Source organism: Myotis lucifugus, unplaced genomic scaffold, assembly GCF_000147115.1.
Source record: "Myotis lucifugus unplaced genomic scaffold, Myoluc2.0 scaffold_221, whole genome shotgun sequence".
In the NCBI taxonomy this organism is placed as follows: domain Eukaryota; kingdom Metazoa; phylum Chordata; class Mammalia; order Chiroptera; family Vespertilionidae; genus Myotis; species Myotis lucifugus.
In genome coordinates this window covers 954,002-973,082 of record NW_005871269.1, presented here as the reverse complement: position 1 = coordinate 973,082, position 19,081 = coordinate 954,002, and the positions used below count along the sequence as shown (strand labels likewise).

At 38.2% G+C, this 19,081-nt stretch overlaps 1 protein-coding gene across 1 annotated transcript in view; it reads right to left on the bottom strand.

The window, feature by feature from the left end:
* The window catches only part of FOCAD (focadhesin), a 273,674-nt gene that overhangs the window by 239,019 nt on the left and 15,574 nt on the right, over window positions 1-19,081 (bottom strand). Inside the window, exons 2-3 of the mRNA XM_006098123.3 lie at window positions 2,996-3,084; window positions 421-495 (exon numbers count right to left, since the gene is read on the bottom strand). Of these exons, the coding sequence (XP_006098185.1) occupies window positions 421-495; window positions 2,996-3,052 (132 nt within the window). The 5' untranslated portion in view covers window positions 3,053-3,084. The remainder of the gene's footprint in view (window positions 1-420; window positions 496-2,995; window positions 3,085-19,081) is intronic.

Here is a 19,081-nt window from a genome sequence, read left to right as displayed (position 1 = left end):
CCACGCATGACCTTTTCATACATGGGGCCATCTATAGCACGAAAAATCTCCCACACCCAAATAGAGCCACTATGTTCACTTTTTCTATTAAACAAAAATATTCCCTCAGAGGTAACCCTGTCAACCTTCTCTTCTAAAACATGCCTACGCTCATTCCACGCATGCTATTTTTTTATTAATAATCATAAAAATACTCCCCTCATCTCCTCCATATCTTATTCCTGGAGTCTATTGTCACAAATTTTAAATGTTTTATTTGGAAGAAAAATATAGCAAACAAACAAAAAAGGCAATAAACTTCTCACAGTTCTAAATCCTTTCTACAGTGACCTGAGCTGTGAGGGAAATAAGCGAAGTGACTCTGTGGTCCAGCTGGTAGCAATATCGGAGCAGAACTACAGCACAGAGTTAAACACAGACCTGGTTTGTGGATTGATTGATCTTTTCTGAAAAACCATTCTCCTTTAGGACTGCAGCAAGAAGATGACCCACAGCCTAAAAAGGAAAAAAAAATACATTTCCTCAGAAGTTTTCTCCAAATAGTGCATTTGATGGTAACAACTATCAATAGTAGTTATTATGACTTTGAGTCATATCAGTCAATTGGTAATAAAATTCCAATTCACTGAGGACGCGCCCTATAGAAGGCACTGAACTAGTCAGTCCACATACATAATTTCTCATCTTCATAACAACCCTCAAGGTAAGCATTTTTATCCCGATTTTTATCCCAATAGGCAAACTATCATTCATAGATGTTAAGAAAATTGCTAGATTTTCAGTTTAAATTGCTGTCATTTAATATTAGAAGAAACTTTGAGACTGTTTAATCCATGAAACCGTTAAGACAAATAAGAAACTCCACAGCTTTTAAAATCATCTTTGCATCTAAATGAAATCCATCATGCTTCATCATGCCCTTAATGAAGATGGAGAAAATGCATTCCCATCTTTGACTATGGCCCACACAGACCTGAATCCATGGATCTCCTGTGACCACGAACATTCTCCCTCCTCTAGGCTCTATGACTTAATTTCTTTATTATTTTATTATAGGTTTTAGAGCTGTAACAGGCTTTCAGTCTAGTAAATCTCTAAATTTTTCCCAAATCCTGCTTTAATCCAAAGCCCAAAATTAAAGATGAGACTCAACAGGAGTGCTGATTACATAAATACATACATATCATTACCTCCTACCACCTCAATCTCATTCTCCTCGCTCTTCAGCACTACCCAGCCCTGCTGTCTTGGAACCTAGGCCAACAACAATAACAGCCATTCTGTGTGTGGGTTGGAAATACGTGGCAACTGCCACAAACAAAAAAGGCAATAAACAGGTTGATCCTGCACTAGGGACCAATGTATGATACAGCTGTGAATACCTGACAGTCTTGCAAAGTTTCCAGAGAAGTTCAAATAAAAACACAGCCTCCAATCCTTGATCTCTCTTTGTATTTCACATATTAAAAGTGATTAATGACCTCAAAGCTTAATGGTCTCAGTTTTGCAATACAAGTCATTCGTTTAAAGGAATATTACATTTAGATCAATTAACTGTCTCTTATCTCCTATTTAAAGGGATAGTAACAAGAATTGAAAACCAGTGAATAGTTTTGGTTCCTGTTTACAAAATACAGCATATTTCACTGAATGGAACTGGCCAGCAACTACAAGATATATCAATATTTTATGTAACAGTAAGAAAGAAAAAAAGGCTGCCAATTAATCTATATTATACAATGCTTCATATGGTTTCGAATTTTTATTTTATATTAAGAAAGCTCTTTCAAACTCATTTAGAAAATCATGGCCAAGTTCACAAATGCACAGGCAATACCAACTCTATGATGACTACTGCCATCAATTACTAGATGCAACCCAATTTCACAGGCGTTAAAATCAGAGAATATAGCCTAAATTGATTTTAAAATACAAAATCCAAGAATATATCAGCCTACATTGTTACTTTAGTTTTGCATAACAGAATAGTTTAAAAAGACGTCCTACAAAAAGTATATATGTACATATACACTAAAAGTGTATATGTACACTTTTCACTCGATTTAACAGTAACACACATAGGCCTTTCTTGATTATCCACGCTAATGAAGGGACTCCAGGCCAGAAAAAAAAAATTTGAGGCCAGTATTCTCCAAACCTTCATTTCTTCTTCATGGTAAGAACCTGTGCTGTGAAGGATAAGACTCCAACCCAGTCAGGCAGAAGGGAATCTTGCATAAGGAGTGTTCTTCTCCTCATGGAAGGGTTCCCCACTACCCAGCTAAGTCAATTCCCACAGCAGGCATCTCCAAAGTTAACTGTTGAAAGTGGCCGAGATGCTGTCCGTGGTTAAGTCTTCAGGCAGGCTTCTGCTGTTCTGTTATCTTTACTCTCACAAGAAAAGACAGTAAGCTATTATGATACCTTGATTAACCACAATGCTTCTAGCTAGCTGAAAGCTAACCAGAAAGCCATCTTTGGTTTAACCCTAATAATTGAAAAGCTCTTTAAAATAAATTATAATCTCCTGCCTGAGTTAGAGTTTATAGACTGAAGTTTTTTAATCCAGGATAGTTTACTTACTGTCATTATTATAAAAATCTATTTTTCTTACATTTGTATAGAGGTAGAATATACATTTTAAGATATTAGTCTCTCATACTCTATAGATGCATATATCTGTAGAGGCATAACCATTTATTTCTGTTCCCAATAATTAATTATAGAGCAAAAAGTACATACTCAAGGGGTTAATCAAGGTTTTATTATTTCTAAGTATGACATAAATAGAAGCTGCAATTGGTCAACTTCAAATATCTATTTTCTTGTCAAATATAAATTTTCAAATTAACTCATATAAAAGTTGTTTAATAAAATATCTCTAATATAGAAAAAAATATTCAATGTTAAAAATATAAAGTTAAATTAACAATCTACCAAAAAAGTTCACTTGTTACCACGAAGCATAAATAAATAAATTAATAAATTAAATTACCTGTGTTTGGATAAGAGAATTTGGAAATTCAAACCTTTTCCTGATATCATCTGACATTTCTGCTTCTCTGACATATATGTATGCAGATTCTGTAACCAAAACAAAAAAATATTTGTTAATCTGGAAAAGGAGTTCAAACCAATTACTCCTCAAATAACATTAAAGTAATTCATTCCAAAGTCAACAACGGAAATAAAGCACAGGGCTCTGCTGAGTAATCCTTGCCATACACTTCACTGTTAACCTCTTCAGTCCTCAAATGCCATGGCTGAGAAACTAAAATGTCCAAAAGCTCTTGGTTTTTCCCATTAGAACTAATTCAGAAACAGATGAATTGAACCTCTGCCCCACCCCTGCCCGTCCCCAAAATCCAAAAGTTCTAGCCTAATAACACGATTTAAAAAATTCAATTCAATGACATGTTTGAAATAGAAATTAATTTTTTTATTGATCAAAAGAAATAGTCAAACTTTCAAAAATTGTTTAAACTATGCTTTGCTTTGGAACAAAGCTTTCATTTAAGCACTAATCCAACAAGTGTAAAGCCCGGGTGAGCTGTTTTCAGGGAGTAGAGAAATGACCTAGAAACACACATCAAAACAGATTGCTTGTCTTCTAAAAGAGGAACCAGCAGGCAATTAAGCACCAATTTTTAATATTTACATCGCACCTCTCATTCCTACTGGGGTCTCAAAAAATATGCAAAAGGATGAAGGAAGGCAGGTGATAAATCAAAGACACAGAACTAGTAAGAAGATTTCCTAAGAACCCAAATTTATCCAATTCCCATGCAGCACTGAACCCACCAAATTACACTATCTTAAAAAATGGATGCTTTAGGTCACCTATTTATTACATATACCTTTCAAAAAATGTATGTCACTTCAGTACTCTAGGTTGCTTTTAAAAATAACAGGCTGCAAAACCAAGCTCTCCTGATCTCAACATTGAAGGCAAACTACTTTCCTCCCTTTCTTTCAAAGTTAACCTCCCTGAATGAATAGTTTATCCTAGCTTCCTTCTTCAACATCTAGGTCCAACTTTACTCCTTGAGTTTGATATTTCACAGCACTGAAACTGGTTCTATGATGGCAAATGATGGTCCCTGTGTAAATCTACTCTTTAGCTGAGGCAGGTCAACATCTCAACTTTCCAGTTGCACTAATCTGACCTTTCTTGAAATTTGCTTCTCTTTTGAATTCCATAAGACATCACAGCAGAATTTTCCAAAGTATGTCCTTGGGAAACCCACAATAAAGAGATCTCCACAGGGAGAAAAAAAGGAGTGTGTAGGGACATATATTGCCATCTTGAAGATTCGATCATTCACTTAACAAACACTTAGTAGGTGCCTACTGTGAATCAGAAACTGTTCTAGATGTTTAAGTTACCTCAATAAATAACAGACAAAAATCCTGACACTCTGGAGCTCACAGTCTAGCAGGAAGAGGCAGACAGTAAATTAAAAAAAAAAAGATAATGAAATATAACATGGTAAAAGGTGGTAAGTGCTATGGGGAAAAAAAAGTAGTAAAGTAGCTAGAGTAAAGGGAATGAGAGATGAGGGGAGGACACGCTATTTTAAATATGGCCGTCTTTTCTAGAGAGGGTGGCATTTGGAGTTGTTAGGCATACACATATTTGTGGAAAGTGTCACAGGAACAGAAAACAGTGAGTACAAAAGCCCTAAGCTAATGAAATGCTTAAGACCTGTTCCAGAAAGAGCAGAGATGGATCGGGCACAGAATGGAGGAGGAAGAAAATGGTAACCAAAGAGCCAATGAGAAGCCAGATATTCCAGGCCTTGAGGCTCCTGGACGGACTGCTGCATGTATCCTGAGTGAAGCAAGAAACTACTACACACAAAAGGGGGAGAGATTTTAACCGAATCACCTGAGGTGAGAAGTGGTCCGATTCGGGATATCTTTGAAGACAGAGCCAACTGTGGTTGCTAAAGAATGAGATGACAGTAGAGGAGGGAAAAGGGGTCAAAGGTGACTCCAAGATTTTGGATCTGAGCAACTTTATTTTTAATCTCATTTCTTTTGGGCATTTTACACATGAAACAAAACAATTTATACATTACTTACCACAGCATTTTTTACAAAAGGAAAATGCTGTTGCCATCAACTGAGATGGGAAACAAGTTTTGTGGGGGAAGACCAAGATTCCACTTGAAACAGGTAAGTTTTAGAGACCTAACAGAAAGCCAAGGGGAGATGCCAGGTAGAAAGTTGTATGTATGAATCTATAATTTGAGAGAGAGATCTAAATAATAGTGCATGTCATTAAATAATCTCAGAGGTTCTAAAGCAAGGAGTTTGATTAACTTTAACCCCGAGTTTCCCAAACTTATCTGATCATGGTACCTTTTTTTTTTTCTAGAAATTCTTGTTAACACCAGTGGTCGGCAAACTCATTAGTCAACAGAGCCAAATATCAACAGTACAACGATTGAAATTTCTTTTGAGAGCCAAATTTTTTTAACTTAAACTATATAGGTAGGTACATTGTTATTAACTTAATTAGGGTACTCCTAAGGCTTAGGAAGAGCCACATTCAAGGGGCCAAAGAGCCACATGTGGCTCGCGAGCCACAGTTTGCCGACCACGGGTCTATACAGCCAGCCTTTCCTGGGACATACTGGGAAACACTGCTCTACCAACTCCTCCTATTCCTCTGTCCTCTCTGATTCCTGAAGGCACCCCCAAGGCTCCGGCCTTGTGCTCTCTTCCTTTATGTAAATTCTCCCAGAGACTTCATCTAGTCCATACTCCAAACACTCCCCTACTCTCTCTTATAAGGCTCTAAAACACCAGAAATTAGAGATGCCAAAACCAAAACACATATTTTCTCTCAAAAAAAACTGTTCACGTTTCAGCTTTTCCCAATTCTCCTCTCACAATTTCCCTCCCGTCATTCTCTAAATCCAGTCAGTCCCAAAGTCAACCTCATTCTTTCCAGCTTCTCGGAGGCTGCTTTCCCTCTCCATTTCCATCCCCATCATCTGAGTTCCTCACGCGAGGCTTACTTCAGTAACTGCTTAGTCTTGCTTGAGTTCATCCCATACACTGCTGTCAGATCATTGTCCCAGGATGCTATTTCCATCACATCAATTCCCTTGAAGATTTAAGACAGTTTTCAAAAGCCTGTCAGATTAAATGCAAATTTTGATTCCTGGTTTTTAAGCCCTGCAACAATCATCTCACCTATTCAACGGCATTGTCACTGCTGTCCAATTCCAATTGGGCAAAAACCATTTTCAAAATAATCCCACATACTCAAAATGTGCTCTCTCCCACATAAAATGCCCTCCTACCCCTGGCCATTTTTTCTCAGTGGTTAGAGTATCGGCCCGCAGACCAAAGGGTCAAGTGTTCAATTCCTGGTCTAGGGCATGTACCCTTGTTGCAGGTTCAATGCCCCGCTTTGGTCAAGGTGCATGTGGAAGGCGACCAGTTAATACGTCTCTTACATTGATGTTTCTCTCCCTCTCTCCCCCCCTCCTGCCTCTGCTGCCTCCCTTTCACTTTCTCTGAAAATAAATGGAAAAAATATCCTAGGGTGAGGATTAAAAAATAATAAAGTAAAATGCCCTTCTATGTTCCCACTATTTAAAGATGAAATGCCTTTTGTAGCACAGCTTCTCTGTTAAGACATTCCCAAGTAGCCACATATTATAGTAATTGCCTTGGTTTATATTCCTTCAGTGCTAGTGCATTTGGTCTGACCCATGCCATCATGTGACTACTTACATTAGGATTGTTAGTATTTTTCTGTAAAGGGTCAAATAGCAACTGCTGAAGTCTGCCACTGTAGCAGGAAAGCAGCCATAGACCATGGCTGTGCTCCAATAAAACTTTATTTACAAGAATAGAAGGCACCGAGTGTGTTTGGGGTGGGGGGTTCATAGTTAACTAACTCCTGGTTTACATAATGACTATTTAATTTATAAAATTTGTTAATTTAATTGCGACAATTAACATTCAAATTTGCCCCTGTGCCTCCAGCCTCAGGTAAATATATAAATAAGGTAAATTACACATCTTTTATTATCTAAAAGTTGGGCAAGTACCCTTTATCAAAGAAAACAAACTTTTTCATGCCCCCAAACTCTGGAGGAAATTCCTCATATTAAACTTTATATATGGAATACAGAATGACATTTAATAAGCAATATTCTTAATTACATAATAGGGAATTTCATGTTACTTCTTTTTTTAAAAAAAATCCCTGGATAAAGCCATGTGTATTACATAACATGTAATTCAGCAAAAGAGCCTAGCTCATAGGGTCCTAGTGTAGTTTTCTGATGATCTAAGCTAATTCGATAGAAAGTAGGCTGTACATTATCCAGAGAAGCAGATGGTTATCAGGGTATCACAGAATAGACTTACCCAAATGTCAACAGTGATAGAGCTAAAGAAACGAAATGTGGAGTTTTACCCTCTGATCCAGATCTAGAATGGGGGAATTCCAAAATGCTTTGGGGACCAGATGAGCAGCTGGTTAGGCTAATAGATTGTGGCAGTGAAGAGGCCAAACCCTCCAGAAAAATGGCTGTCTCCAAAAGATGGGTCAATGGAGTAAAATAGTACTGTTTTTATCAAAATTAGGCTCTACTTATTTCCTATGTACCTGGCTGGTGGTCCTCAGTGGTTGACATTGACCCATGAACCAGGAGATCATGGTTCGATTCCCAGTTCAGGGCACAGGCCCGGGTGGCAGGCTCAATCCCCAGTAGGGGGTGAGCAGGAGGCAGACGATCAATGATTTCTCTCATCATTGATGTTTCTCTCTCTCCTTTCCTCTCTCTGAAATAAATAAAAATTTATTTTTTAAAATTACCTAAGTATAGATGGCAAATACCTCAGCTTACAAAAGATAGTCCTTATTTCGATGTGACACTTTAGAGAATGAATACATTTTTAAATCTGTAGTAAATGTATCTACCAAATGGTCAGTAAGCATTCTCAAAACTACTCCCCAAGCAGGAATATGATTTGATATCATCCTTGATTTCCTACACTTGGGCTATAAATTATATGTGTCTTTCATCTACTAGAGACTTATATTTCAAGGTTAATCACAACCACTTGGCCTTTTAAGGTATCAAAACATCATATTCTCTCAGGGAATTAAAAAAAATACATATGCTTGCTTTAGCATTGGCAGTGTAGTATGTGTCCTACTTCATTTTAATCTCAACTTCCTTTGGGCACTATGTACATTAAAACACACACAATTTCTTCTTTCCATGTCATTCTTTACTAAAAGGAAACTAGTCCCAACATACTCCATAAACCATGATACAAAAATAGAGTGTTTGATTTTCAAAGATTTATCAGTAACCTGTCAGTCTGCCTTTTTTTTTGGTCTGTCTAAATCTAAATCAGAAAGAGAATTTTTAATGAGGTCTTAAGTTCCAAGTGAATCAAAGCATTTGTTTAACTTCAGCAATTATCCTACCTGTCAAGGCTTTTCAGCCCATAAGAACACTTCAAGAAAGTAAAACTATCAATTGCATCCTAGAAGTAATAAAGGAGTAGCAGAGAGATAAAGCGCTTTAGGTTTTCAACTTTTTCAATAGTTTTTCTAGGATACAACAAACAATATACAACTGTATATCAAAAAAAGTATTTAGTGTCAAACTTCAAATGAAGGCCACAATCTAAAACACAAGAGAAAAATCTATCTAGTAATATTGACAAGTGCTATGGGAGGCAGCAAAGAAATCATGCAAGGTATTCGGCTGGCGTGGGGTGGGGGTGAGTTGTCTATTGGTCAGAAAAAGATGCCTTTGACCCTCCTGTCTACCAAAGTTCTAGATAGGAAGAGCTCAGAGCAGCAATGTAGGACTATAGAGAGCACATTCTTGAAGTTGGTTTACATGAGCAATGTCATCAGCAGGCTGATGAAAATACATGCTTCATCCACATTAATGGGACTCTGCATTTGAAACACAAAATCTAGGACTTTTTTTCTTTCTAATTTTATCAAATATTCCAATTATTAGTTATGTGTTTATTTAGTTTCTTCCTCCCACAAAGTAAGCTATGGAACCATAAATCTGAGGATTTTAAACACATATTTTGACATTTTTTTCTTTTTTACTACATTTTTTTAAAAAAATGGCTTATAGAAAAGCTGATGGGCACAGTCAATAAATTTGAGCTGATTTTATAAGTTTATCAAGGCTGTGGTTCAGGGGTATGTTCTGGATACTCCTAGTTGCTTTGTCCTGCCCCTTTAAAAAAAAAAAGAAAAAACACCTGTCTATATTTTTAAATGCCCACCTTGCGATATTTATATCTTCCTTATTCTTCCACCTGCTTAGTTTTTCAACTACCAGTTCTTGGTCCCTAAGTATTTCTACACATCCTCTCAAGAGTCTGGCACAGGGGTGGGCAAACTTTTTGACTCGAGGGCCACAATGGGTTCTTAAACTGGACCGAAGGGCCGGAACAAAAGCATGGATGGAGTGTTTGTGTGAACTAATATAAATTCAAAGTAAACATCATTACATAAAAGGGTGCGGTCTTTTTTTTTTTTAGTTTTATTCATTTCAAACGGGCCGGATCCGGCCCACGGGCCATAGTTTGCCCACGGCTGGTCTGGCAGCTAGTTCTGTTTCATCACCCTGTATTAAATCCTGACACCTGTTAGAAGAAACTCAAGCTGAGCCTGAACTCTTGCTTCAAAGCTTCAAAATACAACGGTCAGCTATATTCTCAAATTAACAGGACAAGACAAACAGAGCCCTCCTACGTGCATGATTCATAAAAATGGCAAAATCATGGGGAAATCGCAATGGGAAGTTTTCAAAACTAATGAGCAAGTGTAAGAAAATAGTAATTTCTAATCATTACCTTCTCAAAGAGGTCACTAAGTCATCGTTAAATTAGGCTGAGAGTAGAAAATATCTTTATGTTAGCAGTAATTTCAAAAGCAAGCCAAGGCAGAGGGCAACTAAGTGGGTGACAGAGCTACTAGGTCAACATGTTATAATCAGAGAAAACGGGAACTGCATAGATATGGCGGAGACCACTAACTTCAACATCTGTGCTCTCCTTCTTCACTATAATTCCTAGACTCAAGTAAGGTGAGGTATGGCCTGTAACCAAGTTCTCTCCAGAGGCGTTGGAACAGAGGTGATGTGCTGCTTCCAGGCCCCAGACTGCTTCCTCTACTCTCTTCCCAACCCAAACCAGGTCTTGGCAACAACTCAGATTCAATCATGTGCATGAAGACGGTGCCTCTAGGACAGCGATTTTCAACTGGTAAGCAGCAAGAATTTTTAAAACATGCAATACCTGACTACTTAGTCAGGGCACCGACCTCTTTTTCCTTTAGATTGTCAAATTTAAAAAAATGACAACAGCCAACACAATAGCTGTCTGGTGTGAATGAACAAAAAATATACCTAATTTTTTTGTCAAATCAGCAAAAAAAAAAAAATCTATTTTTGGGTGTGCCACAGAATTTTAGTAATTATGTGTGCCATGAGATGAAAAAGGTTGAAATCACTGCTCAAGGACATCCTATATAATAAAAGGCTAATATGCAAATCAACTGAACGGTGAAACGGTCGCTATGACACGCACTGACCACCAGGGGGCAGACACTCAACAAAGGAGCTGCCTCCTGGTGGTCAGTGCGCTCCCATGAGGAGCGCCGCTCAGCCAGAAGCCAGGCTCACGACTGGCAAGTGCAGCAGTAGTGGCGGGAGCCCCTCCCGTCTCCGCGGCAGCACTAAGGATGTCCGACTGATGGTTTAGACCCGCTCCCCAAGCGGGCCTAAGCCATCAGTCGGACATCCCCAAGGGCTCCTGGACTGCAAGAGGGCACGGGCCGAGCTGAGGGACATCATTAAATTACTCTCAGCCTAATTTAACGATGACTTAGTAACCTCTTTGAGAATGTGATGATTAGAAATTACTATTTTCTTATACTTGCTCATTAGTTTTGAAAACTTTCCATTGTGATTTCTAGTTGTTGAATAAACAAGATGGAAGAAATTGGACCTCTAAATGATAGCTTAGAGCAGAAATGAATACCTGGACTTCCAACTATTACATAGGAAAGAGAGAAACTTCTACTCTGTTTGAACCACTGAATTCTGGGGTCTCTTTGATGCGGTAGCTATTACTTCCATAATAATATAGGGGAATTGAGTTCATCTCCCTTCCGTACTTTTTTCCATTGGCAAAATGAAGAAGCTAAATGTCAGACAGGTTAAGCAACTTGCCAAAAAGGAAAATCATCCTGGCAGCTCAGGTGAGAAGAAAGTTTCCTGAATTCTAACCCAGTGTTTCCCTGGACCATCAATAGCATGAGGCATGATGGGCCCGGTCCACATTACTATATCATGCCCCAGGAATTTTAAGATCTATAATCAAGGTGATGAGCAAATTTAGGTGACTACGAATTCTGATGATCTCACCAGTTGCAATTTAATGAAATACATCAAATACAATCAAATCCCTTTACAATTGAGTTCCTTTTCAGTTATATCATATGATGCTTTACTCACAGATTTTGAAATGGTAGTCTAAAATAAGATCAAAGGCAGAAAATTCTAAGTTAGATCTGATTGCTGTCCAGAAGATCCAGGCATTAAAGTAAGAGACAAAACCACCAACTGGAATAATACCTGGTTTGTTACAGTATTTTCTCTAATTATCCTTAAATAATCTCTTATATAATCTATCTATAATAATAAAAGCATAATATGCTAATTAGACCAGATGTCCTTCTGGACGACGCTGGGGCTGCAAAGGAAGCCCAGGTCCTGGGTGCCAGAGGGAAGCTGGTGCCGGCAGCCAGGGGGAGGAAGGCCTACTCTTGCATGAATTTCATGCATCGGGCCTCTAGCATATATATAAAAGCCTAAGCAACCATCCGACCGTTCAACCGTTAGCTAAGATGTGCACTGACCACCAGGGGGCAGACACTCAATGCACAGGCATGGAAACATGGAACAGACTAATGAATCTCAGAGGGAAGTGGGGTGGAGGGAGGGCGGGAAGAGAGTAACCAAAGATCTTATATGCATACTAGAGGCCTGGTGCACAGAATATTGATTTCAGAGTGAGGAAGGGAGAGTGAGAGAGAGAGAGAGAAACATCGATGATGAGAGAGAATAATCGATCAGCTGCCTTCCACACGCTCCCTAATGGGGATCAAGCCTAAAACCCTGGGCATGTGCCTGATCAGGAATCAAACTGTGACCTCCTAGTTCATGGGTTGACAGTCAACCACTGAGCCACACAGTCTGGGCTCCAATATTATAATTTTTAAATCTTTTGTTCCACCAAAAGAATACTCAAATTGTTCAGTACATTTATGAATATTTTATGTTTATACAATAAACTATGCTCAATCACTTTAAAGATCTTAAAATGTCTAATCTGAATAACTAAAATCTCCATATTCATAATCTTACTTCAAATGCCATTCAGTTAATTAAAATCTAGTACAACACCACAGAAGTATCTTATAGGTATTTTACTTATACTGTTTCCCCTCAAAAATGACTTAAATTTTGTGCATTAGTTCTCTAAAATAATTACTTCTTAGCAAATATTAACATAGTACAAATGGAGGTATTTATGGAGTAATGATGTGACATTTGGGATTTTCGATAAAATACACCAGTCTACCTCCAGTGGGGGGTGGGGGGGAGAGGAAATAATAAAAGACACAAGAATATCTAAACGTTGATAATAGATGGGTACATTAAAGTTCATAACACTATTATATTTTTACATATATTTGAAATTTTCCATAATAAACGTTTTTTAGCCCCTCCACCACCGGCTATGAACTAGGAGAGGACCTCATCCAACTATACTGGTACCCTGATCTCACACTTCCAGCCTCCAAAACAGCAAGAATTAAATTTCTGTTGTTTATTAGCAAAAAAATTTAAACTCTATGTATGTGGTTCTTAGTAGGGCCAGGCAATATTCTATGCATTTTACCTGCATTAACTCTTTTAACCCTCACGATAACCCTATGAGATAGGTACCCATTTTACAGATGAAGAAACTGAGGCACAGAAAAGTTAGGTAATTTCCCAAGGTCATTTAGTAAGTTGCAATTTAAATCCAGGTTGTTTGGGTACATACAGGGGTGGACAAAAGTAGGTTTACAGTTGTTCATATGAAAAGTAATTAATAAATAATAAAAGAATAAACTCTGTGTTTCATGTACTCACAACTGTAAACCTATATTTGTCTACTAATATATATACATAGAAAAGCCTGGAAATATATAAATTATGGGTGCTTTTTATATTTTCTTATTCCTACTTTCTATTTTTTTTTCCGCAAGACACTGTTTTTATCACTTGAAGTTACCAAAAACATGAAAATCTTTATTCAAATACTAACACAGAGAAATAGAGAAAATGAGTTTCTGAAACCCAAAACACTGCAAGCGTAGAAATCCATCAGTAACAGTTATGTTCAAGTGAGCAGCAACTAGGAAAATTTTAGAAATGATAAAAGATGAATTACCGTGTTAGCCATTTATCCAGTTCTTAATGGAAAGAGTAATATTGAAACGAGGTGAATGTAATTTAACTGGATAGATTCAATTAACTTTAGACCTTTTTAAAACTTCCTCCATTTCCAAGGAGAAACATAACCATTACTAAAGTTTTCTCAATTAGACTCCTGGGAAATTTTACACCAGAGTAAAAACGCTTATTCTTAAAAAGAATTATGTCAACTTAGTGCAAGTTAAATGGAGACATTTCTCTTAATTGCTACCAACTGACCAACTTCATTTCTTATTTTTATGAAAACTAACTTATTAAATTTATGTACAATGGAAGTTATAGTTTAGTTATTTTAACTTGCATTCTTAGTGTAATGAGAGCTAAAGATCAAATGAGCAAAGGAATTTTACAGGAAGATAGTAAATCTCCCTGCTGTGATCTAAGTCAATGTAGCCCAAGATGGACGTGGAGAATATCACTTTATTCCAGTCCTGAATGAATACAATCAGAAGGCAAAATAAGCACCACACTGTTAGAAACACCATTCTGAAAATGTTCAAATGAATACGATGAATAGTGCACGATGAAGCAATGTCATACATGTTTTGCAACCTCTTAGATTATCTATTGTGAAAATGAAAAAACATCTTTCATCTGATCATACTTATAGTCTGACATACCTCTATCATCATGATGACAGAGAGCAAAGTACATGGGTGGTAGACGGGACATGGATGCAAATCCTGGCTCCAGCACTAGCCATTACAATTAAGGTTAATCACTTCCTACCTCCAAGCCCTTTCTTCATTGGTTAAATATGGGAACACTTGCCTCACAAGGTAGTGAGCTATGAGGTGTGCCTAAAAGCCATGGGGTCTTGACACAGCAGGTACTCTAAAAAATGTGTGTGTCTTCCCTCCCTTGACACCACGTGGGCTAGTCAAGGGAGGTGAATAATGAAGAGAATGAGTTTTAGTGAAAAGTAGATCATCTCCAATCAAACACCAAGATGGGATCTTGTACATAAGTTACCAGATAGAGCAATAAGACACTGACTAGGCCAAGGTTAGGAAATACATGAGATTCACCAATTCTTTATGGAAAGAGTGATATTGAAAAGAGGTGAATATAATTTAACTGGATAGATTCAATGAACTTTAGACCTTTTTAAAACTTCCTCCATTTTCAAGGAGAAACATAACCATTACTAAAGTTTTCTCAATGAGACTGTTGTCCCCCTCATAGTTTTGATCGCAAACTCGAATGATCATCATTTACTTATTTCTGCTGTCCCTCTCTACCCACCAGCAAACTCTTGAGGGCATGGGACTGATCTCCGATTTTGAGCACTATAACCCCAGGATATAGCAAGTCCCTGCTCAATAAAGATTCATTGTATAAACACCAAGCTCATGACATGCCATTTAGAATATCATGCTGGGCCCTGGCCAGGTAGCTCAGTTGGTTAGAGCATCATCTCAATATGCCAAGGTTTCAGGTTCAATTCCCAGTCAGGGCACATACAAGAATCAACCAATGAATGAATGCATAAATAACAACAAATTGATCTCTCTCTCTCTCTCTCTCTTCCCCTTCCTCTCGCTCTCTCTCAAATTAATTTTTAAAAAAAATTTAAATACCATATTGGATGAAACAGCTCCTATATGCCAAGCACTCCACAGAATACTTTAACGAATCTCAGTGAATTTACACAATTGTCTGAGGTAAATATTATTAATTCCATTTCCCACATGAGAAAAAGGGAGCTCAGAAAATCATTTGTCTGAGGTTATACGGCCGTATTAATAGCCAAGATTTATTGAACATTTCACCATGAGCCAGGGAGGCACTGTCAAGCTTTTTATATGTATTCTCTCACCCAATATTCAAAACAACCCCATGACATGAGTACTATTATTAGCTTCATTTTTATATGAAAAAATAAGTGAGGCAAGAAGGGGTCAAAATTAATTGCCTAATTATGTAAGAAGCAGGGCATGAATATGAATCAATGCAGTCAGCTCACATTCCTTCTTTTTAATATATTTTTTAATTGATTTCAGAGGGAGAGGGAGAAGAGATAGAAACGTCAATAATGAGAAAGAATCATTGATTGGCTGCCTCCTGCACCCCCCACACTGGTGATCAAGCCCACAACCTACGCATGTGCCCTGACCAGGAATCAAACTGTGACCTCCTGGTTTATAAATCGACACTTAACCACTGAGCACACCAGCCAGACTCCAAAGCTCACATTCTTAAAAACTCCTCTATAAAGCATGTTTGACACAAAGTTTTTGTAAAATTAAGATAATCCATTAAAGCACTTCTCTCAGAAGAGACACAGAACAGCTTTTAAATGTTAGCTATTATTTTTAGTCTAAATCCAACCTTTTTTTCCCCTATTATATTTTCTGCGTCCCCCAGAGAATCAAGCAAATATTAAAAAAAAAAAAAAAGGAAGGAAGGAAGGCCAACCAGGGTTTAGATACACAGTATTAAATCAGGTTCCCAAAGCAGTTCATCAGGATGTACAAACAGCTCTGTGTCTTGGTATAGATTGCAATCTTAAAAACATGTAATCAAGTCTAATATGCAGAAGTTACATATTAAAGGGTGCTCCCTGCTGTGGCACCATCACCAGCAATACATCTGTCACTTTTGTGTATGTTCTTTGATTTTATACTTTTATTTCACCACTGACCATTTAGTTTAAGTCCAGTGAGCATCTAAAAAAGGATAAAGATTGCCCACTCTCATCATGGCCATTAGAGTAGATCTTTAGTAAATCCATGTTTCTTGCCTCTGATGTCAACTCCTTCATATTTACATTTTCTATTTTTTAAATAAATAAATATTCATTAGAATAGATGAAAGCAATCACTTGCCCAAATGACTGCTCAGACACTACCACACAGACACAGATGGCTACACTGCTGCAAATGAACACCTGGCTGGCAGGTAGCCCCACCACATACATGTCAGTTCAAAAGAGTTTGATGAGACAGGGAAATTTCTGGGTGAATGAGTTTACTTGTAAAAACATAGAGTTTGAAATAACAGTGGAATGTTCTAGAACAGTGGTTGGCAAACCGCGGCTCGTGAGCCACATGCGGCTCTTTGGCCCCTTGAGTGTGGCTCTTCAACAAAATATCACGTGCGGGCACACATGTACAGTACAATTGAAACTTGGTGGCCCATGCACAGAGGTCGGTTTTTGGCCTGGGCGAGTCTATTTTGAAGAAGTGGCGTTAGAAGAAGTGGGGGGTGTCGGTCGGTCAGTCGCGGAGCAGGCGGGCCGCGGGATACCCAGCGCGGGGGAGGCGAGCACGATTCATACACGAGTTGAGTGAGCCAGTCAGTCAGCAGTCTCATTGTGCAGTGGTATTAAGTATGATATCGAGTTTTATTCAACGTACCTATAGTTTAACTAAGACTTAAAACTTTAAGTAAAGTTTACTAAGTTAATTTTAGGGAACGTTGTGGAGTGAAAGAAGATGTAGTGTCGAGGACTGAGAAAGGTACGTTGAGATGGTTTGGACAGATAGAGAGGATGAACGAAAGGAGATAGACGAAACAAGTATACAAGACGAATGTGGATGGGAGAGTTGGAAGGGGTCGACCTCAGGGAACGTACCTCAATCAGATTGAGGACGTTTTTAGCAAAGGCCAGCTTAGGAGTACCCTAATTAAGTTAATAACAATTACCTGCCTATATAGTTTAAGTTTAAAAAATTTGGCTCTCAAAAGAAATTTCAATCGTTGTACTGTTGATATTTGGCTCTGTTGACTAATGAGTTTGCCGACCACTGTTCTAGAAGAAATGTCCAGAAGCAGGAAGATCAAGAGGAGGCCACTGCTTGTCCTTTCTCATTTCCCACAGCTACCTGAGAAAACGGGGCTTGAACTACAATTGGACATCACATTCCAGGCAAGGAGACTACCCGGATATGGTGCAGAAGGGCCACATTGCAGAGCTAGGATCAGACAATCCCTAAAGCCCCTTCCAGCTCTGAGAGGACTGTAATTAGTCCTGAAGACGTAGAAGATCTCACTCGTGCGGAAGGGGCTAGCTTCCATCTGTGCAGCAGCCTTTAGTATAAATTCCATCTGTGCAGCAGCCTTTAGTATAAAGATGATTTTGAGCCTAGTGCCCAGACAGTAGGGAAGTAGCTCAAGCAGCAGGGCTCGGCCCTGACCAACTCTGCTGCATATTCTCTGGATTTGTGAGTTCCTTGAGGGAAGCAGCTGAGTCTTGTTCACCTGCTGCAGGGCATGACCAGGAATATATGTTTTTTGAGGTACTGTGTTTCACGCCATACCTAACACACAATAGAATTCCTAGAATTCTACTGTTTATTTTGTTTTCAGATCAACTTTCCCAAACAGAAAGTGATAGAGAATAATCTATATCTCTCATTCGCACTAATTAAGATTCATGAAACAAAGGCAAAAATATATTAATAAGAACCAGAAGTAAAAAAATAAATTTGTAAACAACTTTATTTTCAAATTAATACAGTAACCTGAATTTAGTTATCCACACATTAGAGTCTGAAAATAATGAATTCTTTTTAGGCACACCCCTGTCTCCCAGCTTTTAATTTTATTTTTTAACTGATCAAATAACTTTTGAGTAGGTTGTATAAAGATGACTTTCAGCCAAGTCCAAATCCCAAATCAATGGAATCCAGATTAGTGAGATTTTATTACACTGTGATTCATTTGGGTACATTAAAAAAAAAAGTCAAAGAACACATGCAAAAGCTCACAAGACTGGTTCTTCACTGTTTCCAGCTGAATATAATAGAGGTGAAAAATGGATCTTTGTTATTTGAATACATCATAAGTTTTACATGAATGCTTCAGTTGACAGCTATTATTTATCATAGCTTTGCTCTTAATCTGTTATGTAGTACAACCCTTTCAAAACTGGCAGCATCACCTCTGTGTAGTGTTCCCACTGGGGTAAAAGGCATTTTAAACATGTAATTATCCAAAGAAGTAACATTTACCAATTTTCTATTGCACAGCTAGCATTATTCATGGCTGTTTTGATTTGTAAGGTGCTTAATAATCATATATTAATTAACCTTCACAACCAGCCTGGACAGAAGATCCTTAGTGAGTCATTTCACATTAGCAAAGAGACATCAAGCAGCATATTCAATAATTAGAAGAGGATCCTGAAATAAAATGCTGATATCTAGCTAGCACAGTAGAGTACATAGAATTATCTATTGATCTATCTTACCTAATAATAGACAAACATGTAAATTGACTGTACCTTCGCTATGCTAACCAGCCAATCAGGAGAGTATGCAAATTAACCTAACAAAGATGGTGGTTAATTTGCATACGTAGGCTCCAAGCGCTGCAGTGAAGCCTGACGGCCCAGGGCTGGAGCAGCGACAGCCCTGGGGCCAGCAGAGCAGCGAAGCTCCATGGCCCCGGGCGGTGGAGCAGCGAGGCCTCACAGCTATGGGGCCGGCTCCGCTGAAGCCCAGCCAGAGCGAAGCCTGGGTGCTGGGTGCGGAGAAACCAGTGCAGCAGCAGGGGAAAGGAGGCCTATGCACGAATCT